This window comes from Ranitomeya imitator, chromosome 5 (genome assembly GCF_032444005.1).
Source record: "Ranitomeya imitator isolate aRanImi1 chromosome 5, aRanImi1.pri, whole genome shotgun sequence".
NCBI classification, from domain to species: Eukaryota; Metazoa; Chordata; class Amphibia; order Anura; family Dendrobatidae; genus Ranitomeya; species Ranitomeya imitator.
Genome location: NC_091286.1, coordinates 167,152,685 through 167,179,298, shown reverse-complemented (window position 1 = coordinate 167,179,298; position 26,614 = coordinate 167,152,685). Strand labels below are relative to the sequence as shown.

Here is a 26,614-nt window from a genome sequence, read left to right as displayed (position 1 = left end):
ATCGCAAGTAATATCGAAGAAATGTTACCACTAACATGAAGTACCATATGTCACGAAAAAACAATCTCAGAATCAGCGGGATCCGTTGAAGCGTTCCAGAGTTATAACCTCATAAAGTGACAGTGGTCAGAATTGCAAAAATTGGCTCGGTCATTAAGTACCAAATTGGCTCTGTCACTAAGGGGTTAAAGTGCCACTCCAGAGACTCGATACAAAAAAAAAAAACACTGGAGTGGTGCATTAAATGGCTTTTCCTGCATGTGTCTTTTATGCCCTAGCACACGGCTGAGGTGAGGGTGAGTTTACATAGAGACGTTATGTCCTCTGTCCCCTATTCAGTCTTTGTGACGGCCAAGTATGGTGCCGGTGGAATGGATTTCACATTTTCAGATCAGTGCTCTCATAACAAATACTTATATGTGGTTATTACTGCAATAAGGACTGTAAATTCTTGACTTGACATGGTCATCTTATAGAGTTATCACAACAAAAATGTTAGGTGTTAAAAAAAAAATAAGTGTATGTATGTGTATATATGTATGTATATACAGTTAGGTCCATATATATTTGGACATAGACAACATTTTTCTAATTTTGGTTATAGGCATTACCACAATGAATTTTAAACAAAACAGTTCAGATGCAGTTGCAGTTCAGACTTTCAGCTTTCATTTGAGGGTATCCACATTAAAATTGGACGAAGGGTTTAGGAGTTTCAGCTCCTTAACGTGTGCCACCCTGTTTTTAAAGGGACCAAAAGTAATTGGACAATTGACTCCAAAGCTATTTCATGGACAGGTGTGGGCAATCCCTTTGTTATGTCATTCTCAATTAAGCAGATAAAAGGCCTGGAGCTGATTTGAGGTGTGGTGCTTGCATTTGGAAGGTTTTGCTGTGATGTAAACATGCGGTCAAAGGAGCTCTCCATGCAGGTGAAACAAGCCATCCTTAAGATGGGAAAACAGAAAAAACCATCCGAGAAATTGCTACAATACAAGGAGTGGCAAAATCTACAGTTTGGTACATCCTGAGAAAGAAAGAAAGCACTGGTGAACTCATCAATGCAAAAAGACCGGGGAGCCCACGGAAGACAACAGTGGTGGATGATCGTAGAATAACCTCCATGGTGAAGAGAAACCCCTTCACAACAGCCAACCAAGTGAACAACACTCTCCAGGAGGTCGGCGTATCAATATCCAAATCTACCATAAAGAGAAGACTGCATGAAAGTAAATGCAGAGGGTTCACTGCACGGTGCAAGACACTCATAAGCATCAAGAATAAAAAGGCTAGACTGGACTTTGCTAAAAGAAATCTAAAAAAAGCCAGCACGGTTCTGGAATAACATTCTTTGGACAGACGAAACCAAGATCAACCTCTACCAGAATGATGGAAAGAGAAAAGTATGGCGAAGGCGTGGTCCAGCTCATGATCCAAAGCATACCACATCATCTGTAAAACACGGCGGAGGCAGTGTGATGGCTTGGGCATGCATGGCTGCCAGTGGCACTGGGTCACTAGTGTTTATTGATGATGTGGCACAGGACAGAAGCAGCCGAATGAATTCTGAGGTATTCAGAGACATACTGTGTGCTCAGATCCAGCCAAATGCAGCCAAACTGATTGGTCATCGTTTCATACTACAGATGGACAATGACCCAAAACATAAAGCCAAAGCAACCCAGGAGTTTATTAAAGCAAAGAAGTGGTATATTCTTGAATGGCCAAGTCAGTCACCTGATCTCAACCCAATTGAGCAGCATTTCACTTGTTAAAGACTAAACTTCAGACAGAAAGGCCCACAAACAAACAGCAACTGAAAACCACCAGTGAAGGCCTGGCAGAGCATCAAAAAGGAGGAAACACGGCGTCTGGTGATGTCCATGAGTTCAAGACTTCAGGCAGTCATTGCCAACAAAGGGTTTTCAACCAAGTACTAGAAATGAACATTTTATTTAAAACTATTGAATCTGTCCAATTACTTTTGGTCCCTTTAAAAACATGGTGGCACATGTTAAGGAGCGTAAACTCCTAAACCCTTCATCCAATTTTAATGGGGATACCCTCAAATGAAAGCTGAAAGTCTGAACTTCAACTGCATCTGAATTGTTTTGTTTAAAATTTATTGTGGTAATGTCTATAACCAAAATTAGAAAAATGTTGTCTCTGTCCAAATATATATGGACCTAACTGTATGCATGTATGTGTGTGTATATATATATATATATATATATATATATATATATATATATATATATATATATATATATATATAATTTCTCATATTTTATTTTAATATTCCCTCCGTAGTAAGAATTGGGACGTGTGAACATGATTACATTCATGAACAGCTCCGACAGTGAGGAAGAGGAGGAGTGCAACGAAAGAACGTCGCTGATCGCCACTGAAAGCCCACATCTTCCTTCTTATCACGATGGACCACAAACTACTGAAGACCTTTCTATTAAGAAGGTTAGAGCTTATGTTTACATGTAGTAGTAAATAAATGTGAATAGTGTTAGTATTTGTGAGGTACAGAACAGACAGAACACTGATCAGAATCTGAAATACTTTATTCATACATGTGATGTGCGTCAGAAGTAAAACCTGTGATAGGAACGGCTGATCAAGAGGAAATTGCTTCAGGAAAAGCTTTTTTTTTGGGGGGGACAGTTTTTGTTTTCCTGAAGAGGTTTTGCATTCAGGTGCTCTGTGGGTTTTTTTCCTTTGTTTTTGCCCCCCCCCCCCAGGCTTTTTTTTGAAGCCTTGTAATATGACGTTTGGAGCAGATTCCATTAGGATCCTCTTCAATGAAGTGATCTGCACTTTCCTTTTTTCACAAGGTGTGTTTCATAGGCACTTTAGGGGAAAAAAGGTCCTCGGTGAACAACAAAGTGGATGTCCTACAGAGATAGGTTTATAAGTGTATTTGGGGTAAGTGCACATGGCAACTTTTTCAGGCACCTCATAAAATGAACATAATGCACGAGTGTCAAAAACAACCTTACTGTACACATGTTTTATTTAAGTCACATCTTTTAGCTGCTTCAGGGTTTCTGAAACTGAAGTACTTCAAGGGAATCTGTCATCAGGTTTTTTGCTATGTAATCTGATTTCTGAATGAGTTGGGGGACAGAGACCCTGATTCCAGCAGTGTATCACTTAGTTTACTGGGAGCAGTAGTTCTGATAGTCAGTTTTCTCTGCTGTAGATCTAGCAGAGCACAGTTGTGGGGCTGTGTATAACCTCAACCATAGCACAGCTTTCTGTGTACATTATGTAGTGACAGAGAGCTGATAATCAGTGCTGGAGTATGGTTGGGCTAGGAGGAACAAGGCCAGTTATCCTGTGATGAGGATCTGCTGCTGATAAAACACTGATTGTTGTGAAACAGAACAAAGCCCAGTGTGATTTATTGCTGTAATAAGGATCTCTGCCTTTACACCATTGTTCTCTCAGATAACATGCCAAAAACCTGCTGACAGATCCACTTTAAAAGAAATTACATGCTCATCACACTGCCCGCTTTCTATGTCTTAAAGTGCCTCTGTCACCCCCTCCAGCCGTTATAAACTAAAAGAGCCACCTTGTGCAGCAGTAATGCTGCATTCTAACAAGGTGGCTCTTTTAGTTTTTGGTGCATTTATTCCCAAAATAAAGCGTTTATAACTTCTCCAAAATACCTGTCTTTATCCAGGGAGGCAGGTCTTAACCCCCCTGCTGGAAACGCCACACTGCCGTCACTCAAATCTTCAGGGGCGCCGCCCCCTCCGCGCTGCTTTTCCATGAAATCCGTCGCCTGCGCTGTTTACTACTGGCTGGTGCAGGAGCTCTGGCCGTCTGACCTCACATGCCGTCTTGCAGACTGCGCCTGTGCGGCAACCCAGCTTGGGAATCCCAGCCCCGCAGTGTGTTATGCATTATGCACAGTGTGGGGCTGGGATTCATAGGCAGGGCGACCGCATGTGAGGTCGCCTGCACCAGCCAGTACTAAACAGCGCAGGTGTCGGATTTCATGGGAAAACAGTACGGAGGGGGCGGCACCCGGCGCCCCTGAAGATTTGAGTGACTGCAGTGTGGCGTTTCCAGCAGGGGGGTTAAGACCTGCCTCCCTGGTATTTTGGTATTTTGGTACAGGTATTTTGGCGAACTTATAAAACGCTTTATTTTGGGAATAACTGCACCAAAAACTAAAGAGCCACCTTGTTTGTGCAGCAGTAATGCTGCATTCTATGTGGCTCTTTTAGTTTATAACGGCTGGAGGGGGTCACAGAGGTCCTTTATAGAATAGAGTAAAAAGATGCCGGTGGCAAAGCTTCTTTTGTAGAACGAGCACTGATGCATCGGTGTCTTAAAGATGCCATGTGCACATAGCCTTGAAGTGGTTTTGGAAAGGATCCACTAGAAAAACCTCCTTTACGGTAAGTTCACACTCCGTGTTTTCTCATATTTTTTTTTTGCTGTATGAAAAAGCGTATTTTCCTTGGTTTTTCTTGCATTTTTTATTTCCTTTTTGTTTGTTTTTTGTGAGGCGGCTTTGGCATGCTAGATTTCTCTTGTGCATGCTCATAAACTTTTGTTGTGAACAAAGTCCTATTCCAAAGAATAAGGTTTTAGTACAAACACGCTGCAAAAAATGATACCTGTGTTTTTTTCACCACTCATTCAATTCAATGGGTTTAAAACTAAGAAAGAAATGACATGCTCTATGTCCAAAAAACCATGCAAAGCACAAAATCCTGATGACAAAAGAACCAGCGTGCGTGTGTGCATGAGCTTTCTGAAATCCCATTGGCTTTTCTGGTACTGTAAAACGCAGCTGAAAATTACCATAAAAAAAAATCAAAACAACGCAGCAAAAACGCCCTGTGTGAGCTTAGCCTTAAGCCTTAAGGTACCGTCACATTTAGCGACGCTGCAGCGATCTAGACAACGATGCTGATCGCTGCAGCGTCGCTGTGTGGTCGCTGGAGAGCTGTCACACAGACAGCTCTCCAGCGACCAACAATGCGAAGTCCCTGGGTAACTATGGTAAACATCAGGTTACTAAGCGCAGGGCCGCGCTTAGTAACCCGATGTTTACCCTGGTTACCAGTGTAAATGTAAAAAACACCAAACACTACATACTTACATTCCGGTGTCTGTCCCCCGGCGCTCTGCTTCCTGCACTGACTGTGAGCGCCAGCTGCCTGTAAAGCAGAGCGGTGACGTCACCGCTGTGCTCTGCTTTACAGCCGGCCGGCGCTCACAGTGCAGGGAAGCAGAGCGCCGGGGGACAGACACCGGAATGTAAGTATGTAGTGTTTTGTTTTTTTTTTTACATTTACACTGGTAACCAGGGTAAACATCGGGTTACTAAGCGCGGCCCTGCGCTTAGTAACCCGATGTTTACCCTGGTTACCAGTGAAGACCTCGCTGAATCGGCGTCACACACGCCGATTCAGCGATGTCTGCGGGAGATCCAGTGACGAAATAAAGTGCTGGACTTTCCCCAGCGACCAACGATCTCCCAGCAGGGGCCTGATCGTTGGTCGCTATCACGCATAACGATTTCGTTAACAATATCGTTGCTACATCACAAAAAACAACTATATCGTTAACGATATCGTTATATGTGACGGTATCTTTAGTGACGGAGCCAATTTGCTGTTTAATGACCAGGCCAATTTTTCCAATTCTGACCACTGCCACTTTATTAGGTTATACCTCTGGAACGCTTCATTGGGTCCTAGTGATTCTGAGTTCATTTTCTCTTGACATATTATACCTCTTCATGTTAGTGGTAAAATGTCTTTGATATGACTTGTGTTTTATTTAAGAAAAAATGGAAAAAAAGCGAAAATTTTTGCAATTTTCAAACTTTGAGTTTTCATGCCCTTAAATCAGAGAGTGATGTCACACAAGATAGTTAATTAGTAACATTTCCTACATGCCTACTTTACATCAGCACAATTTTGGAAACATAATTTTTTTTTTGTTAGGATATTATTATAAGGGTTAAAAGTTGACCAGCAATTTCTCATTTTTTCCAGAAAAATTTACAAAACCATTTTTCTTTATCGCTTCATTACGGGACACAGGTAACCATGGGTGTATGCTGCTGTCGCTAGGAGGCTGACAGTAGGCATAAAAAGGAAAATGTCTCCTCCCCAGCGATATATACCCACCGACAGGCACCAAGTACCTCACTTTAAGCCTAGTGTCTGTGGGAGGTGGACCTGTATCTGATCCCAGATCCACATCTTTTTCCTTTTGTGTTATTATTAATCTTTTCTTTGTCTTTCAGTTTCTTCTTCCTTGGGGTAACAGGGTATAATTTATCATCCTGTTTTCCTGCACCTATGCAACTGAGAGAGCAGTGTGGTGTCACCCACATCGCTCACTGACCCGCAGGCAGGAACTTATTCCCTGTCACTCTTACTGTTGCTTCACGGTGATTCCCGATGGCCGGACCTAGCCTTTTCCCCTCCCCACCCCTCTCCTTGGAGAGTGCTAGGAGGAAGACTGTGGTCACCAGCGGTGCGGCATGGTGCGGGAAGGAGGATCTATCATACCAAGACCCTAGTCCATCTGAGGGCTCCTCGAGGCATCTTCCTTGGTGAAGAGGAACAGTGGACCCACCTTGCAAGTATGTATGCTTGTTTACCCCTCTCCCCCCCCAAAAGTGGCGCACTGCAGTTTTCTCATCCCATTTAGACATGGGACAGGGCGGCTTTAATGCAATATTCCCCTCACAGCCGCGGCCATTTCTCCCTGGCCGGTTCCAGACCTTGGGGCCACCCCCCCTTTATTCCTGCCCGCACCTCCTCTCACTTCCCGGCCACTCTCTACCTCACGTTTGAATTAACGCACTCTTTTTCCACCTATAGCAGGTCTCGCTGGGTCAGAGGTTTTCCTGCTGTGACCTAGCCATGCCTCCCGTTTTCACGCATGTGTCCTCGGCGCGCTTTTGCTTCTATCATGGATATCGTTCTTCTGGCCGGTAACGCCCTCGGCTATTTAACCAATCGGTGGGGAGCTTTTTGTTCCACCGGCCGGCTTGTCTTCCTGGCTGGTCACACCCCCGGCGTGTCATCCAAACAGAAACTTACTTTTTCACCGGCCGAAGTTTGTCATGCCCACCGCTCTGCATTGTACTTGCTGTAACGCAGCTCAGCCGATGCTATATCGGTTCTTGTGCCTCAGCAGATATAATCCTCTATGAGACACTGCTTTTTTTTCTGCACATCTTCTGCGCCCTCAGCATCGGACCTGCATTTAGCCTGCGGACACATTCTGCCACTGGGGGACACAGCGAACTTCAGTTATCTGCTGACCATTGCCAACATCGGGTAGGCTCTGCCCTCTCCCTCTCTCCTTTCTCTGTTCCCCTATATAGCCCATCTCAGCAGTATTACCACGGCTCGACTTATGCCCAACCCTGCAGAGGCTTCTTGTTGCCCCTCTAAGCCTACTGTGGTTCATTATGCCTGTGATCTTTGTAGAAGAAAGTGCTACTCAGGTCAGCCTTCCACTTTCTGCCCCGTGCTGCAATCCTTCCACCATATCTGCCCCACAGGAGCCCCCTAACGCCCGGGAGTGGGCTGTTGCCATGTCAGTCGGTCTTTGACCTGACAAAAGTATCACAGTCCCTGGTTCAGGTCCTGTAGCATCTTCCACATTTGTCTGCCGCCACCAGTGCTGCGAACATCTCTCACGGTGATTCGCACGCACCTGACCATGACCTTCACAGGCACAGATCGGGTTCAAAGGAAGCGGGCTCTTTCCAGTTCCCCGGGCCCCTCTGCATCATCTAGGATGCCCTCGTCTCCCCATGCTCCCTCCTGGGAGGCAGCTTTTGGGTCGGTTGTGGATTCACAGTCTGAGTCTGATACGGACCAGGTCTCGAAAATGCAGGATATGCTCAATAGCCTTCTCTTGGCAATTACCCACACTCTTAACCTAAAGGAGGATGAAGCTCCTGCTCAGGAGCACTTCATTTCCTTCAAATGGGTAAAACGTCCTTCATGATCCTTTGCCAATCACAGGGAATTTGAAGCATTTATAGTTAAACACTGGGAACATCCTGAAAAGCGCTTCCCGGGAAGGAAGCAGCTAGACTTTCTTTAGCCCAGACCTCGTTGGTAAATGGGCAGAATCCCTTAATGTGGATTCGCCAGTTTCTCGCCTGTCTTCCGAGACCGTCTTGTCTCTGACGGACTTTGTATCTCTTAAGGACGCTACGTATAGGCAGATTGAGTCCATGGCTAAATCAGTCTTTGAAGCGGATGACGCTTCTCTCTGTCCCTTTTTTACTTCCACCTGTGTGGCTAAGACCATGTCTGCCTGGGCAAGAATGCTTTGCCAGAGTAGCCTAGCAGGAGCTCCTCCTGACGAGTTGGCAGACCATATTGCCCATGCTGGCAAATACTTTCTGACCGCCTCCTTAGATGCGGACGGTTGATCCGCCAGGGCAAGCGGCAACATCATTGGTATACGCTGCATCCTCTGGTTAAAAGCGTGGAATGCTAACCCACCCTCAGAAAAGTCTCTCACTAACCTTGCCTTTCAAGGCTCTAGGCTTTTCGGGTTCAAACTGGATCAGACCATTTCAGATGCTACCGGTGGAAAAAGCACCTCTCTTCCCCAGATAAGGCCTAAATGTTCTCTCAATAGGAAAAGGTTGCTTCATTTCCATTCCTTTTGGTCCTTCTCTTCTTCAGGGATTCCCTCCCAGCAGGTCCACTCTTCTGCCCATGGGGAAAGGAAGATGCTGTCCTTTAAACCAGCTCCTCACTGGTGACCAAAGGGTCTCTTTTCCAAGCCTTCAGGGTCCCGTGCCAACAGGTTCTCCTCTACATGACGGGTCCCCCAACCCGGGAGTCTCCCCAGGGTGGGAGGCAGGCTTTTTCTCTCCTAGGATGCCTGGTTGTTAACGATGCCTGAGTCAGAGAGCTAGTCACGTGTACTTAAAAAATCGACGTTTCTTTCGGTCTCGCCCTCCAAGACATCCGCCTCAGGCTCCAGGGGTTCTTCAGGCCGTCTCTTTCCTTCTATGCTCAGGAGTAATCATACCTGTTCCTTGGAATTAACACTTTTCAGGGTTTTACTCCAATCTTTCCGTAGTCCAGAAGAAAGCGGATCGCTCTGTCCGATTTTGGACCTCAAGCGGCTGAACCGTCACTTTACCGTCCTTCGTTCGGTAATCGCCTCCATGGAACTGGGAGAATTTCAGGTGATGGCAGAGGTTACAAGGATTCTGTGATGAGCGGAGTGCCACGTTCCTGCCATATCAGCCATACATATTCCAGGGGTGGAAAATTGGGCAGCCGACTTTGAGTCGTCAGGGTTTTGCATTGGGCAAGTGGTCTCTAAATCCCACCGTCTTCGACCAAATATGCCAGAGATGGGTCACACCGGACGTCAACCTGATGGGGGCACGCCGGACATCGGCCTGATGGCATCTCGGATGAACCACAATGTTCCTCAGTTCGTAGCCAAGTCCCAGGATCCACTTGCCATCGGTTGTGATGCCCTAGTGATCCCGTGGTCCCAATTCCAGCTGCCTTCTCTTTTTCCGCCTCTCCCCTTGGTTCCAAGAGTCCTGAAAAAGATAAAGGTGGAAGGAATTACCATAATCCTGGTAGCTCCAGACTGGCCAAGAAGGCACTGATATGTGGAGCTGGTGAACATGCTCATGGACGCTCCCAGAAGGCTTCCAGACGGTCCAGATCTTCTCTCACAAGGCCCCCTCTTCCCCTAGAATTCAGTCTGAGTTTAATGGCATGGCCGTTGAGACCGCAGTCCTGAGGAAGGCTGGTGTTTCTGATCAGGTCATTCAGACCATAAGGGCAAGAAAACCAGCATCCTCGCGTATCTACCACAGATACTGGAAGGCCTTTTTTTGGTGGAGTGAGGACAATAATCTGGTCTCTGTCTTTTTTCCCTTCCGTCCATCCTTGGGTTTCTACAAACGGATCTTGATTCTGGTCTATCTCTTAGAACTCTAAATGGTCAAGTTCCCGCACTGTCAATTCTTTTCCAACGAGATCTGGCTTCTCATTCCCAGGTAAAGAATTTCCTTCAATGAGTCGCCTACCTGGCACTGCCTTATCGTCCTTAGATCCATGGGATCTTAACCTTGTCCGTGGCGCACTTCAGTGCGCTCCTTTTGAGCCGAGCCCATTCAAGACATTCCATCTTCTCTCCTGTCATGGCCAGTGGCCTTTTTAGTTGCCATTACATGCATCAGGAGAGTTTCTGAGTTAGTGGCACTGACCTGCTGTTCTCCGTTCCTGATTGTCCATCACGACAAGGTAGTTCTCCGACCCCGTTCCTTCCTTCTTGCCTAAGGTGGTTTCTTCATTTCACATTAATTAAGAAATTGTCCTTCCCTCTCCGGTTCATCCCCTGGAGAAGATCCTCCACAAGTTGGATCTGGCCAGAGCTATCCGAGTCTACCTCTCAAGGACTGCTTCCTTTCGCCTCTGATTCCCTTTTTGTCATCTCTGAAGGTCGTCGTTAGGGGCTCCTAGCTTCCAAATCCACTATTGCCCATTGGATTCATTTGGAAATATTGGAGGCTTACCGCATTCAGGACAAACTGCCTCCTCGGGGGGGGGGGGGGGGGGGGGGGGGGGTTGGGATAAAGGCTCACTCCACCTGGGCTGTGGGAGCTTCCTGGGCAGTTTGTCACCAGGCTTCGGCTTTACAGACTTGTAAAGCTGCGACCTGGTCATCTTTGCACACTTTCCCAAGGTTTTACAGGGTTCATACCCATGCCTAGTCTGATGCAGGCCTAAGAAGATAGGTGCAGCAGGCAGCGGTTACACATTGGCCAACCTAAGTTTGTTTTATTTGCGTTGTTTCTGTTTCCTACCTTGGGACTGCTTTGGGATGTCTCATGGTTACCTGTGTCCCCCAATGAAGTGATAAAGAAAGCGGGATTTTTGGTACTCACCGTAAAATCTTTCTTGGTCTTCATTGGGGGACACAGCACCCTCCCTAACTGGTTGTACCGCTTTGGGCCTACGTGCCTTTGTTGTTGGGTTGGTACATATGTTGAGTTTTGGTTACTTATCCTACTGCTTTAACACTAACTGAGGTACTTGGTGTCGGTGGGTGTATAGTGCGGAGGAGGTGCTATTATCCTTTTTTTTTTGCCTAGTGTCCTAGCAACAGCAGCATACACCGATGGTTACCTGTGGCCCCTAATGAAGGCTCCAAGAAAGAGTTTACACAGTGAGTACCAAAAATCCCTCTTATTTTGGGGGGACCACCTCACATTTGAAGCGACTTTGGGGGGTCAATGTAACAGAAAATACCCAAAAGTGACACCATTCTAAAAACTGCGCCACTCAAGGTGCACAAAACCACACTCAAGAAGTTTATTAACTCTTCAGGTGCTTCATGAGAACTAAAGCAATGTGGAAGGAAAAAAATGAGCATTTTACTTTTTTTTTTCACAAAAAAAAAAATTACTTAACTTTTTTTTTTTCCTCAAGGGTATCAGGAGAAAATGGACCACAAAATTTGTTGTGCAATTTCTCCTGAGTATGCCGATGCCCCCCATATGTAGGGGTAAACCACTGTTTGGGTGCTTGTGGCAGGGCTCAGAAGGGAGGGAGCACCATCTGACTTTTTGAAACCAAAATTGGCTGGAACCAATGGTGGCGCCATGTCACGTTTGGAGACCCCCCCCCCCCCCCCGATACCTAAGCAGTGGAAACCCCCTTCATTTCTAACTCCAATTCAAACTAGCGGTTTCTTTTTCCCACAAGGAGTTTTTCAAAACCCGAAGAGTAAGATATTTTCACCATACTGAACATTTGAAATGCAAACTGGTTTTACATACTCTAGTATAAGCCGACCAGAGTATTAGCCGAGACCCCTAAATTTGCCACAAAAAACTGGGGAAACTTAATGACTAGAGTATAAGCCTAGGCTGGAAAATGCAGTAGCTACCGGTAAATGTCAAAAATAAAAATACCAATGAAAGTAAAATTAATAAAGACATCAGTAGTTTAAATGTTTTTGAATATCCATATTGAATCAGGAGCCCCATATAATGCTCCATACAGTTCATGATGGGCCCCATAAGATGCTCCATACAAAATACGCCCCATATTATTATTATTATTATTATTATTATTATTATTATTCATTGTTATAGCGCCATTTATTCCATGGCGCTTTGCATGTAAGGAGGGGTATACATAATAAAAACAAGTACAATAATCTTAACCAATACAAGTCATAACTGGTATAGGAGGAGAGAGGACCCTGCCCGCGAAGGCTCACAATCTACAAGGGATGGGTGAGAATACAGTAGGCAAGGGTAGAGCTGGTCATGCAGCGGTTTGGTCAATTGGTGGTTACTGCAGGTTATAGGCTTGTCGGAAGAGGTGGGTCTTCAGGCTCTTTTTGAAGGTTTCAATGGTAGGTGAGAGTCTGATATGTTGTGGTAGAGTTCCAGAGTAGGGGTGATGCGAGAGAGAAATCTTGTATGCGATTGTGGGAAGAGGAGATAAGAGGGGAATAGAGAAGGAGATCTTGTGAGGATCGGAGGTTGCGTGTAGGTAAGTACCGGGAGACGAGGTCACAGATGTATGGAGGAGACAGGTTGTGGATGGCTTTGTATGTCATGGTTAGGGTTTTGTACTGGAGTCTCTGGGCAATGGGGAGCCAGTGAAGGGATTGACAGAGGGGAGAAGCTGGGGAATAGCGGGGGGACAGGTGGATTAATCGGGCAGCAGAGTTTAGAATAGATTGGAGGGGTGCAAGTGTGTTCGAGGGGAGGCCACAGAGCAGGAGGTTGCAGTAGTCAAGGTGAGAGATGATGAGGGCATGGACTAGGGTTTTTGCAGATTCTTGGTTGAGGAATGAACGGATTTGTGAAATATTTTTGAGTTGAAGTCGGCAGGAAGTGGAAAGGGCTTGAATATGTGGTTTAAAGGAGAGATCAGCATCAAGGATTACCCCGAGGCAGCGAGCTTGTGGGACTGGGGAGAGTGGGCAGCCATTTACTGTAATGGATAGGTTCGTTGGGGGGGTCACGTGAGATGGGGGGGGAAAGATGATGAATTCTGTTTTGTCCATGTTAAGTTTGAGAAATCTAGCGGAGAAGAAGGCTGAAATAGTGGACAGACATTGAGGGATTCTGGTTAGTAGGGAGGTGATATCTGGTCCAGAGATGTAGATCTGTGTGTCATCAGCATAGAGATGATACTGAAAGGCATGATATTCTATGAGCTGTCCCAGGCCAAAGGTGTAAATGGAGAAGAGCAGGGGCCCTAGGACTGAACCTTGTGAGACTCCGACAGATAGGGGGCGAGGTGAGGAGGTGGTGTGTGTGAATGGGAGATGCTGAATGTCTGGTATATTGGGTATGATGAGATCCAGGATAGGGCCTAGTCTGTGATGCCAAGGGATGAGTGGGTCTGTAATAATAGGGAATGGTCCACTGTGTCAAAGGCAGCCGACAGGTCGAGGAGGAGGAGGACAGACTAGTGTCGCTTGCTCTTGGCGGTTAAGAGGTCATTGGTGACCTTAGTAAGGGCAGTTTCAGTGGAGTGGTGTGAACGGAAGCCAGATTGTAAGCGGTCAAAGAGGGAGCAAGAAAAGAGATGGGAGGACAGTTCAAGGTAGACGTGTTGTTCCAGTAGCTTGGAGGCATAGGGGAGAAGTGATATAGGGCGATAGCTAGATACAGAGGATGGGTCAAGAGAGGGCTTCTTGAGGATAGGTGTGATGGAGGCATGTTTAAAGCTTGAGGGGAAAACACCAGTAGTTAGTGATAGGTTGAAGAGATGGGTTAGGGTTGGGATGAAGACTGTGGTGAGGTTTGGGATGAAGTGGGATGGGATCGGGTCAAGTGCACAGGTGGTGAGATGTAATCTTGAGAGTAGAGTGGAGAGTCGATCTTCTGTAATGGTGGAGAAGTTGGTTTTGGAGGTTGAGGGCTGGGAAGTCAGGAGGAAGGGCTCTGGGGGTTGTCGACCAAAACTGTCTCTGATGTTATCAATCTTCTGCTTGAAAAATGAGGCAAAGTCTTCAGCTGAGATGAGTGGGGAGGGAGGAGGTGCTGGGGGACGGAGGAGAGAATTGAAGGTGTTGAATAACTGTTAGGGTTGTGAGACAGGGAGGATATGAGAGATGAGAAGTAGGTTTGTTTAGCTGTGGCGAGTGTGGTCTTGAAAGTAGTGAGGGACTGTTTGAATGCGATGAAGTACTTGTTGGAGTGGGATCTTTTCCATCTGCGCTCAGCAGCCCTGGAAGCTCGCCTCAGTTCTTTGGTCAGGCTGGTGTGCCAGGGCTGTCTGTTGATTTTGCGAGCTTTGGTATGTGTAGGTGGGGCAGCAGATTCCAAAGCTGCAGCTATTGTGGTGTTATATAGAGCGGCAGCGTCATCTGCATTGTGTAAGGAATTTATATCTGTGAGAGGAAGGAGAGATTCAGAGAATGAATGTAGGTTAAGTTGGTTAAGATTTATATAATATAATATATATAATGCTTATAATGCATATAATGCTCCATACAGTTCATGATGGGGCCCCATAAGATGCGCCATATTAAAATATGCCCCATATAATGCTGCACAAATGGTGATTATGGCCTCATAAGATGCTCCGTACATGCTGATTATGGCCCCATAAGATGCTCCATAGATATTTACCCCATATAATGCTCCACAAATGCTGATTATGGCCCCATAAGATGCTCCATAGAGATATTTGCCCCATATGCTGTTGCTGCGATTTGTCGCTCAGGCCCCCGACACTTGCTATATTCACCTGTTCCTCGTTCCACCTCCGAGCATCGCTGTGTCTTCCCCGTCCTCTGCACTGTCGCTCAGGCAGAGGGCGGTGCACACTAACGCGTCATCGCGCCCTCTGACCTGAGCGTCACTGCAGAGGACGCAGAAGACACAGCGGTGCCGACGGTGGAACGAGGAACAGGTGAATATCGTGCACTGCCCCCGCCATACTCGCCTGCTCCCGTTGCGGTCCCTGGACGTCCCTGGTTCTCCGGGCGCCGGCAGCTTCTTCCTGTATTGAGCGGTCACATGGTAACGCTCATTACAGTAATGAATATATGCGGCTCCTCCTCTATGGGAGTGGAGTGGGGTCCATATTCATTACTGTAATGAGCGGTACCATGTGACCGCTCAATACAGGGAGAAGCTGCTGGCGCCCGAGACCTAGGGACGTGCAGGGACCGTGCCAGGCGCAGATGAGTATTATTAGACAGCTGCTGCTCCCCCTCCCGACCCCTGGAGTATAAGCGAAATGCTCTGTGTGTGTGTGTGTGTATATATGTACACACAGTGATCTGACAAATACCCAAAAATACAAGAACGAGCTCTGAGACGTGGAAACTCTGTAGACTGCACACCTGATCCTATCCAAAACACAACTAAAAGCGGCTGTGGATTGCGCCTAACAACTACCTAGGCAACTCGGCACAGCCTAAGAAACTAGCTAGCCTGAAGATAGAAAAATAGGCCTGACTTGCCCCAGAGAAATTCCCCAAAGGAAAAGGCAGCCCCCCACATATAATGACTGTGAGTAAGATGAAAAGACAAAACGTAGGGATGAAATAGATTCAGCAAAGTGGGGCCCGATATTCTAGGACAGAGCGAGGACAGTAAAGCGAACTTTGCAGTCTACAAAAAACCCTAAAGCAAAACCACGCAAAGGGGGCAAAAAAAACCCACCGTGCCGAACTAACGGCACGGCTGTACACCCTTTGCGTCTCAGAGCTTCCAGCAAAACAAAAGACAAGCTGGACAGAAAAAAAGCAACAAAAAAGCAAAAAGCACTTAGCTATACAGAGCAGCAGGTCACAGGAACAATCAGGAGAAGCTCAGATCCAACACTGAAACATTGACAAGGAGCAAGGATAGCAGCATCAGGCGGAGTTAAGTAATGAAGCAGTTAACGAGCTCACCAGAACACCTGAGGGAGGAAGCTCAGAAGCTGCAGTACCACTTGTGACCACAGGAGTGAATTCACAACACACACACACACACACACACACACACACACACACACACACACACACACACACACACACACACACACACACATATATATATAGTGTGTGTGTATATATATATATATATATATACACACACACACACACACACACACACACACACACACGCAAAAAAGTATTTAGTCAGTCAGCAATAGTGCAAGTTCCACCACTTAAAAAGATGAGAGGCGTCTGTAATTTACATCATAGGTAGACCTCAACTATGGGAGACAAACTGAGAAAAAAAAATCCAGAAAATCACAGTCTGTTTTTTTAACATTTTTTTTGCATATTATGGTGGAAAATAAGTATTTGGTCAGAAACAAACAATCAAGATTTCTGGCTCTCACAGACCTGTAACTTCTTCTTTAAGAGTCTCCACTTTCCTCCACTCATTACCTGTAGTAATGGCACCTGTTTAAACTTGTTATCAGTATAAAAAGACACCTGTGCACACCCTCAAACAGTCTGACTCCAAACTCCACTATGGTGAAGACCAAAGAGCTGTCAAAGGACACCAGAAACAAAATTGTAGCCCTGCACCAGGCTGGGAAGACTGAATCTGCAATAGCCAACCAGCTTGGAGTGAAGAAATCAACAGTGGGAGCAATAATTAGAAAATGGAAGACATACAAGACCACTGATAATCTCCCTCGATCTGGGGCACAAAAATCCCAGAACCACGCGGGGGGACCTAGTGAATGAACTGCAGAGAGCTGGGACCAATGTAACAAGGCCTACCATAAGTAACACACTACGCCACCATGGACTCAGATCCTGCAGTGCCAGACGTGTCCCACTGCTTAAGCCAGTACATGTCCGGGCCCGTCTGAAGTTTGCTAGAGAGCATTTGGATGATCCAGAGGAGTTTTGGGAGAATGTCCTATGGTCTGATGAAACCAAACTGGAACTGTTTGGTAGAAACACAACTTGTCGTGTTTGGAGGAAAAAGAATACTGAGTTGCATCCATCAAACACCATACCTACTGTAAAGCATGGTGGTGGAAACATCATGCTTTGGGGCTGTTTCTCTGCAAAGGGACCAGGACGACTGATCCGGGTACATGAAAGAATGAATGGGGCCATGTATCGTGAGATTTTGAGTGCAAACCTCCTTCCATCAGCAAGGGCATTGAAGATGAAACGTGGCTGGGTCTTTCAACATGACAATGATCCAAAGCACACCGCCAGGGCAACGAAGGAGTGGCTTCGTAAGAAGCATTTCAAGGTCCTGGAGTGGCCTAGCCAGTCTCCAGATCTCAACCCTATAGAAAACCTTTGGAGGGAGTTGAAAGTCCGTGTTGCCAAGCGAAAAGCCAAAAACATCACTGCTCTAGAGGAGATCTGCATGGAGGAATGGGCCAACATACCAACAACAGTGTGTGGCAACCTTGTGAAGACTTACAGAAAACGTTTGACCTCTGTCATTGCCAACAAAGGATATATTACAAAGTATTGAGATGAAATTTTGTTTCTGACCAAATACTTATTTTCCACCATAATATGCAAATAAAATGTTAAAAAAACAGACAATGTGATTTTCTGGATTTTTTTTTCTCAGTTTGTCTCCCATAGTTGAGGTCTACCTATGATGTAAATTACAGACGCCTCTCATCTTTTTAAGTGGTGGAACTTGCACTATTGCTGACTGACTAAATACCTATTTGCCCCACCGTGTGTGTGTGTGTGTGTGTATATGTGTGTGTGTGCACTATTGCTGACTGACTAAATACCTATTTGCCCCACTGTGTGTGTGTGTGTATATGTGTGTGTGTATATATATATATGTATATGTATATATATATATATATATATATATATATATATATATATATATATAGTAGTAGAAAAAAAGGAACAGCACGGCGCTTCACTTATCTGCGGGTGCAAAGCCTTCAGGTAGCCCGTCCAGCAGCCAACCTTAGTCCATAGGTTCAAGTAAAAAGCAGGCAGCACTCCATATTATCTTGGTTATCTGTGCAGAGTTTATTCAGACCCACATGTCTTCACAACGTTTCGGCTCGACTGAGCCTTTCTCAAGCAGTGGGTAAGCCATTATTGTGCATATATATACATTCTCAGCTATAATCAGCCTCAATTAACCATTAGTGAAACAGTATGTGCACTCGTAATTTACATATAAAAGATACTCATTAATATCATAAGGTGCTACAGTGCATCTCATATTGCCTTTTGTGCTGGTGCTACTATGTGTCATAATCCTTTCACACTTCTTACTTGCGGAGTTGTTTGCTGGCAATGGAGGACATCTTCCTGTTGTTCGGTGTTCTCTAAGCGCAACTGCGCATGTCCGCTACGTCACATCACTGTGCCAGACCGCGGACCAATCATTAACATCGGCGCATGCGCCTTAGCGCTACATGCCGCCATCTTGGTAGTGGCTTCTCATACTAGAAGGTCAATTTCTCATATTGATTGCTGCGCCTGCGCATCCTCTGCCAAACGGCACCTGGCTCCACTCTTTACTTGTCAATGCTGCTTCCAGACCATATGGGGCCGTAACAAGCTTATAACAGTATATTACTTTCACAGTATATCCTCATATAGTAGAGCTTATTCTTGTCTCTATGTATTAAAGCCCTATGGACCTTTTCAACACTTATGTTCGCCCTGACACTCCGGACTTAACCTAGTAATAGCCAATATCCGGAGGTCATACAGTCACATACCCAGCAGCGAGTTAACCCTCTCAGGTCAGCTCGCCCTAAGGATAGGCTGTAAAAAGCGAAAGCGTCTATGTCCCGGCATATAGACTCTACTGAGGTAATAATTAAAGAAAAACTATAATATAATATTTACGCTGCTTTTATTAATCAATCCATGGTCTGACACAGTAGGCAACAAAAAGAAAAACATATGTATAACTATAACTATCTTTAAAGATGTGGATTTTTCTATGTGTCCTCCATGTCCGCACACATTTCTCCGGTGATATTTTGTTCTCATCAGAATATCAGATGAAATCTAGATAAAATTGAAAAATAAATATTAAAAACAAGTAATCACATTACTGACTCCTTAGGACCTAAACATATCGTACAACAGAGTTCATGAATATTATTAAATGATTGTATGCAATTTAAAGTCAGCATTAAGTCCTCCCGGTCTTAAAGTACCGAGTTCATAAATCCACTTTAATTCTTTTTTCTTGAGCATCTGCTCCCTATCGCCTCCTCTTCTCTGTATTGGAACAGTGTCTATGATTTTGCATTTAAGATCCTTCTCAGTATGTTTACAATCAGCAAAATGCTTAGGGACAGGAAGGTCCACTCGGTTTTTTCTTATACTATACCTATGCTGGTTCATTCTCGTTTTGAACTCACATGTTGTTTCTCCAACGTACCATAACTTACACGGGCACATGAGCACATATATAACGTGGTCCGAGCTGCACGTAAGGAACTGTTTTATATCATATACTTTTCCCGTTTTTGGATGTACGAATGTAGATCCCTTGACCATGTACGCACAATTGACGCAATTAAGACAAGGGAAACATCCATTTCTTTTAATACCTGTAAGATATCTCTGGGTATCTCTTCTTTTAGGGCCAATATCAGATCGGATAACCATGTCTTTAATGTTCCTACTTCTCTTGTAGGAGTATAGTGGTGGCAGTTTAAATTCAGGTATCTTTGGTAAACATCTCCCTAACATAGTCCAATGTTTTTTTATGATATTCGTTATTTCCCTACTCTCTTCAGTATATGTAGAGACAAAAGGTACCCTATTCTGGATTTTCTTATGTCTACCGCACTGTTCTCCACAGATTAGTTGTAATCTATCTTTTTCCATAACCTTATTCTTAGTTTGTGCTAATAAATTCTTTGGATATCCTCTATTTAGAAATTTCTTAATTAGCTGATCTATCGTTTTGTCTACTATATCATCTTCCCTCACTATACGTCTAACTCTTAATAGTTGGCTGAGGGGGATAGATCTCTTCATTGAGCAAGGGTGTTGACTATCATATAGGAGCAAATTGTTCCTATCAGTATCTTTTACATATAGTGTCGTCATGAGTTGGTTATTTTTTTGCTCCACTAGTACATCTAGAAATTGTATTTCAGTCCAAGATTTGACCAAGGTAAATTTGATTGTTTGATCCACTGTATTGAGATATGTATGGAATTCGTCCAGTTCTATTTCTGTACCTGTCCACAGGAGGAAGACATCATCTATGTACGTCCACCACTCCAGTACATACCGGAAGTGGTGGGACACATAGACGAGGTCCTCCTCCAGGACCTCCATAACCAGGTTAGCATATGAGGGGGCCATATTCGCCCCCATAGCCGTTCCCTGTTTTTGCGTGTAAAACGCGTCTTCAAACATAAAGTAGTTACGTCTCAATATTATCTCTAGCATTTCCAACAGAAAGCTCTTGCCCTCAGGTGTATATTGTTTAACATCCAACATTTTGTCAATTGCTTTTAGGCCTCTCTCATGGTTAATGAAGGTATAGAGTGAAACCACATCAAATGATGCAAGCAACACTCTATCTCCCAACTGTATGGACTCTAATTTTTTAAAAAAATCTGTAGTGTCTTTTATATAGGATTTACATTTTTTTGTAATAGGATTCAGTATTTTATCCAGGAATATACCCATTTTGTTAAAGACTGAGCCTACTCCTGAAACTATAGGTCACCCCGGAGGGTCGACCAAAGTTTTATGTATTTTTGGTGTAATATATAGCACTGGAGTGCGCGGATTTTCTTCAAGTAGATAATTGTATAGTTCATGATCTATGGTACATACATGTAGTGCTCCTTCAAGGCATTTTTTAATCTCTTCCTGTATACTGAATTTGGGATCCCTTTCCAATCTACCATATACATGTTCGTCACTCAACTGCCTCATGACTTCTGTAACATAGGCATGCTTGTCCATGACGACGACCGCACCCCCTTTATCTGCGGGTTTAATGATAATGTCGTCGTCATGGACAAGCTCCTCTAATGCCTCTATTTCTTTCTTAGAAATGTTTGGACGTTTGTATTTTTTGACACCTTTACATTTAAGCTGTTCTATATCAGACTTCACAGCTTCCTCAAAAGCTTTAATAGCTGCTGAGCTTGTTGGTGGAATGAATCTACTTTTATTTCTCAAATCAACCATTTTTAGATCAAACTCACTAGTTTTTTCACTTAACGTGTCTTTTTTGCCATCGAACCATTCCCTCAATTTAATTTGTCTGAGGAAACGCTCTAGGTCTATTTGTAACTGAAACCAATTAATATGTGTACATGGACTAAAGTTTAACCCCTTGCTCAATACAGATATTTGTGCCTCATTAAGAACTTTATGGGAGATGTTTACCACTAATTCTGTTCTCTCTTCCGTAGATTCGGTGTTCTCTGCGCCTTGCCTCTTTCTACTTTCTTTTTCCCGCCGGTGCTGGCGTCTGCCTCCTCTTCTTTTCTTTCTGTTGAATTTTTGGTCGGATCTGGAAGGAGCAAACTTATAGTTCATATCACATAAATTACGTACATTACTACCATTCGTATTTATATGACCTCTTTTACTCCAAGTTGCTTTGGAGTTATCTGTCTGCCATGTATATACATATCCGGTCTCATAGTCCCCTGTGTCTCTAATCCATTTTTTCCTTTTCGTTTCTTTTAGCTCTCCACGGAATTTACTCATATCTTTCTCCACTTTATCCTTAAATGTAATCCAGTCATCTTTGTTCAATATCTCCTGCAATTTCTTTCCTATGTCTCCAACATTTGTCTGTAACTTCTTAACTTCTATTTGGAGGAATTCAACATTTAACAGCATAACGTCCATGGCATATTTGTTAGAGATCATCATAAATCTACTGCAGAAGGTTGCATTCCCACTAAACAAATTGGGCCTTATATTGGATCGAAGTCCTCTTGGTATCTTTCGTTCTTTAAGATACTGCCCCAACGTAGTCAGGTGTAATTGGGAGCTGATTAACCGCTTATAATCATTAACATATTTATTTCTCATGGTTATCCGATCTGATATTGGCCCTAAAAGAAGAGATACCCAGAGATATCTTACAGGTATTAAAAGAAATGGATGTTTCCCTTGTCTTAATTGCGTCAATTGTGCGTACATGGTCAAGGGATCTACATTCGTACATCCAAAAACGGGAAAAGTATATGATATAAAACAGTTCCTTACGTGCAGCTCGGACCACGTTATATATGTGCTCATGTGCCCGTGTAAGTTATGGTACGTTGGAGAAACAACATGTGAGTTCAAAACGAGAATGAACCAGCATAGGTATAGTATAAGAAAAAACCGAGTGGACCTTCCTGTCCCTAAGCATTTTGCTGATTGTAAACATACTGAGAAGGATCTTAAATGCAAAATCATAGACACTGTTCCAATACAGAGAAGAGGAGGCGATAGGGAGCAGATGCTCAAGAAAAAAGAATTAAAGTGGATTTATGAACTCGGTACTTTAAGACCGTTGGGGCAGTATCTTAAAGAACGAAAGATACAAAGAGGACTTCGATCCAATATAAGGCCCAATTTGTTTAGTGGGAATGCAACCTTCTGCAGTAGATTTATGATGATCTCTAACAAATATGCCATGGACGTTATGCTGTTAAATGTTGAATTCCTCCAAATAGAAGTTAAGAAGTTACAGACAAATGTTGGAGATATAGGAAAGAAATTGCAGGAGATATTGAACAAAGATGACTGGATTACATTTATGGATAAAGTGGAGAAAGATATGAGTAAATTCCGTGGAGAGCTAGAAGAAACGAAAAGGAAAAAATGGATTAGAGACACAGGGGACTATGAGACCGGATATGTATATACATGGCAGACAGATAACTCCAAAGCAACTTGGAGTAAAAGAGGTCATATAAATACGAATGGTAGTAATGTACGTAATTTATGTGATATGAACTATAAGTTTGCTCCTTCCAGATCCGACCAAAAATTTAACAGAAAGAAAAGAAGAGGAGGCAGACGCCAGCACCGGCAGGAAAAAGAAAGTAGAAAGAGGCAAGGCGCAGAGAACACCGAATCTACGGAAGAGAGAACAGAATTAGTGGTAAACATCTCCCATAAAGTTCTTAATGAGGCACAAATATCTGTATTGAGCAAGGGGTTAAACTTTAGTCCATGTACACATATTAATTGGTTTCAGTTACAAATAGACCTAGAGCGTTTCCTCAGACAAATTAAATTGAGGGAATGGTTCGATGGCAAAAAAGACACGTTAAGTGAAAAAACTAGTGAGTTTGATCTAAAAATGGTTGATTTGAGAAATAAAAGTAGATTCATTCCACCAACAAGCTCAGCAGCTATTAAAGCTTTTGAGGAAGCTGTGAAGTCTGATATAGAACAGCTTAAATGTAAAGGTGTCAAAAAATACAAACGTCCAAACATTTCTAAGAAAGAAATAGAGGCATTAGAGGAGCTTGTCCATGACGACGACATTATCATTAAACCCGCAGATAAAGGGGGTGCGGTCGTCGTCATGGACAAGCATGCCTATGTTACAGAAGTCATGAGGCAGTTGAGTGACGAACATGTATATGGTAGATTGGAAAGGGATCCCAAATTCAGTATACAGGAAGAGATTAAAAAATGCCTTGAAGGAGCACTACATGTATGTACCATAGATCATGAACTATACAATTATCTACTTGAAGAAAATCCGCGCACTCCAGTGCTATATATTACACCAAAAATACATAAAACTTTGGTCGACCCTCCGGGGTGACCTATAGTTTCAGGAGTAGGCTCAGTCTTTAACAAAATGGGTATATTCCTGGATAAAATACTGAATCCTATTACAAAAAAATGTAAATCCTATATAAAAGACACTACAGATTTTTTAAAAAAATTAGAGTCCATACAGTTGGGAGATAGAGTGTTGCTTGCATCATTTGATGTGGTTTCACTCTATACCTTCATTAACCATGAGAGAGGCCTAAAAGCAATTGACAAAATGTTGGATGTTAAACAATATACACCTGAGGGCAAGAGCTTTCTGTTGGAAATGCTAGAGATAATATTGAGACGTAACTACTTTATGTTTGAAGACGCGTTTTACACGCAAAAACAGGGAACGGCTATGGGGGCGAATATGGCCCCCTCATATGCTAACCTGGTTATGGAGGTCCTGGAGGAGGACCTCGTCTATGTGTCCCACCACTTCCGGTATGTACTGGAGTGGTGGACGTACATAGATGATGTCTTCCTCCTGTGGACAGGTACAGAAATAGAACTGGACGAATTCCATACATATCTCAATACAGTGGATCAAACAATCAAATTTACCTTGGTCAAATCTTGGACTGAAATACAATTTCTAGATGTACTAGTGGAGCAAAAAAATAACCAACTCATGACGACACTATATGTAAAAGATACTGATAGGAACAATTTGCTCCTATATGATAGTCAACACCCTTGCTCAATGAAGAGATCTATCCCCCTCAGCCAACTATTAAGAGTTAGACGTATAGTGAGGGAAGATGATATAGTAGACAAAACGATAGATCAGCTAATTAAGAAATTTCTAAATAGAGGATATCCAAAGAATTTATTAGCACAAACTAAGAATAAGGTTATGGAAAAAGATAGATTACAACTAATCTGTGGAGAACAGTGCGGTAGACATAAGAAAATCCAGAATAGGGTACCTTTTGTCTCTACATATACTGAAGAGAGTAGGGAAATAACGAATATCATAAAAAAACATTGGACTATGTTAGGGAGATGTTTACCAAAGATACCTGAATTTAAACTGCCACCACTATACTCCTACAAGAGAAGTAGGAACATTAAAGACATGGTTATCCGATCTGATATTGGCCCTAAAAGAAGAGATACCCAGAGATATCTTACAGGTATTAAAAGAAATGGATGTTTCCCTTGTCTTAATTGCGTCAATTGTGCGTACATGGTCAAGGGATCTACATTCGTACATCCAAAAACGGGAAAAGTATATGATATAAAACAGTTCCTTACGTGCAGCTCGGACCACGTTATATATGTGCTCATGTGCCCGTGTAAGTTATGGTACGTTGGAGAAACAACATGTGAGTTCAAAACGAGAATGAACCAGCATAGGTATAGTATAAGAAAAAACCGAGTGGACCTTCCTGTCCCTAAGCATTTTGCTGATTGTAAACATACTGAGAAGGATCTTAAATGCAAAATCATAGACACTGTTCCAATACAGAGAAGAGGAGGCGATAGGGAGCAGATGCTCAAGAAAAAAGAATTAAAGTGGATTTATGAACTCGGTACTTTAAGACCGGGAGGACTTAATGCTGACTTTAAATTGCATACAATCATTTAATAATATTCATGAACTCTGTTGTACGATATGTTTAGGTCCTAAGGAGTCAGTAATGTGATTACTTGTTTTTAATATTTATTTTTCAATTTTATCTAGATTTCATCTGATATTCTGATGAGAACAAAATATCACCGGAGAAATGTGTGCGGACATGGAGGACACATAGAAAAATCCACATCTTTAAAGATAGTTATAGTTATACATATGTTTTTCTTTTTGTTGCCTACTGTGTCAGACCATGGATTGATTAATAAAAGCAGCGTAAATATTATATTATAGTTTTTCTTTAATTATTACCTCAGTAGAGTCTATATGCCGGGACATAGACGCTTTCGCTTTTTACAGCCTATCCTTAGGGCGAGCTGACCTGAGAGGGTTAACTCGCTGCTGGGTATGTGACTGTATGACCTCCGGATATTGGCTATTACTAGGTTAAGTCCGGAGTGTCAGGGCGAACATAAGTGTTGAAAAGGTCCATAGGGCTTTAATACATAGAGACAAGAATAAGCTCTACTATATGAGGATATACTGTGAAAGTAATATACTGTTATAAGCTTGTTACGGCCCCATATGGTCTGGAAGCAGCATTGACAAGTAAAGAGTGGAGCCAGGTGCCGTTTGGCAGAGGATGCGCAGGCGCAGCAATCAATATGAGAAATTGACCTTCTAGTATGAGAAGCCACTACCAAGATGGCGGCATGTAGCGCTAAGGCGCAGGCGCCGATGTTAATGATTGGTCCGCGGTCTGGCACAGTGATGTGACGTAGCGGACATGCGCAGTTGCGCTTAGAGAACACCGAACAACAGCAAGATGTCCTCCATTGCCAGCAAACAACTCCGCAAGTAAGAAGTGTGAAAGGATTATGACACATAGTAGCACCAGCACAAAAGGCAATATGAGATGCACTGTAGCACCTTATGATATTAATGAGTATCTTTTATATGTAAATTACGAGTGCACATACTGTTTCACTAATGGTTAATTGAGGCTGATTATAGCTGAGAATGTGTATATATATATGCACAATAATGGCTTACCCACTGCTTGAGAAAGGCTCAGTCGAGCCGAAACGTTGTGAAGACATGTGGGTCTGAATAAACTCTGCACAGATAACCAGGATAATATGGAGTGCTGCCTGCTTTTTACTTGAAAATATATATGTGGCCCGATTCTAACGCATCGGGTATTCTAGAACATGCATGTCCCCGTAGTATATGGACAATGATGATTCCAGAATTCGCGGCAGACTGTGCCCGTCGCTGATTGGTCGAGGC

At 43.5% G+C, this 26,614-nt stretch overlaps 1 protein-coding gene across 4 annotated transcripts in view; it reads left to right on the top strand.

The window, feature by feature from the left end:
• LOC138681628 (presenilin-2-like) overlaps nt 1–26,614 on the top strand; it is a 142,817-nt gene that overhangs the window by 21,485 nt on the left and 94,718 nt on the right. For all 4 annotated transcript variants that reach the window (XM_069769294.1, XM_069769296.1, XM_069769295.1 and 1 more), the window contains exon 2: nt 2,311–2,472. In XM_069769294.1, the coding sequence (XP_069625395.1) occupies nt 2,332–2,472 (141 nt within the window). In that variant the 5' untranslated portion in view covers nt 2,311–2,331. The remainder of the gene's footprint in view (nt 1–2,310; nt 2,473–26,614) is intronic.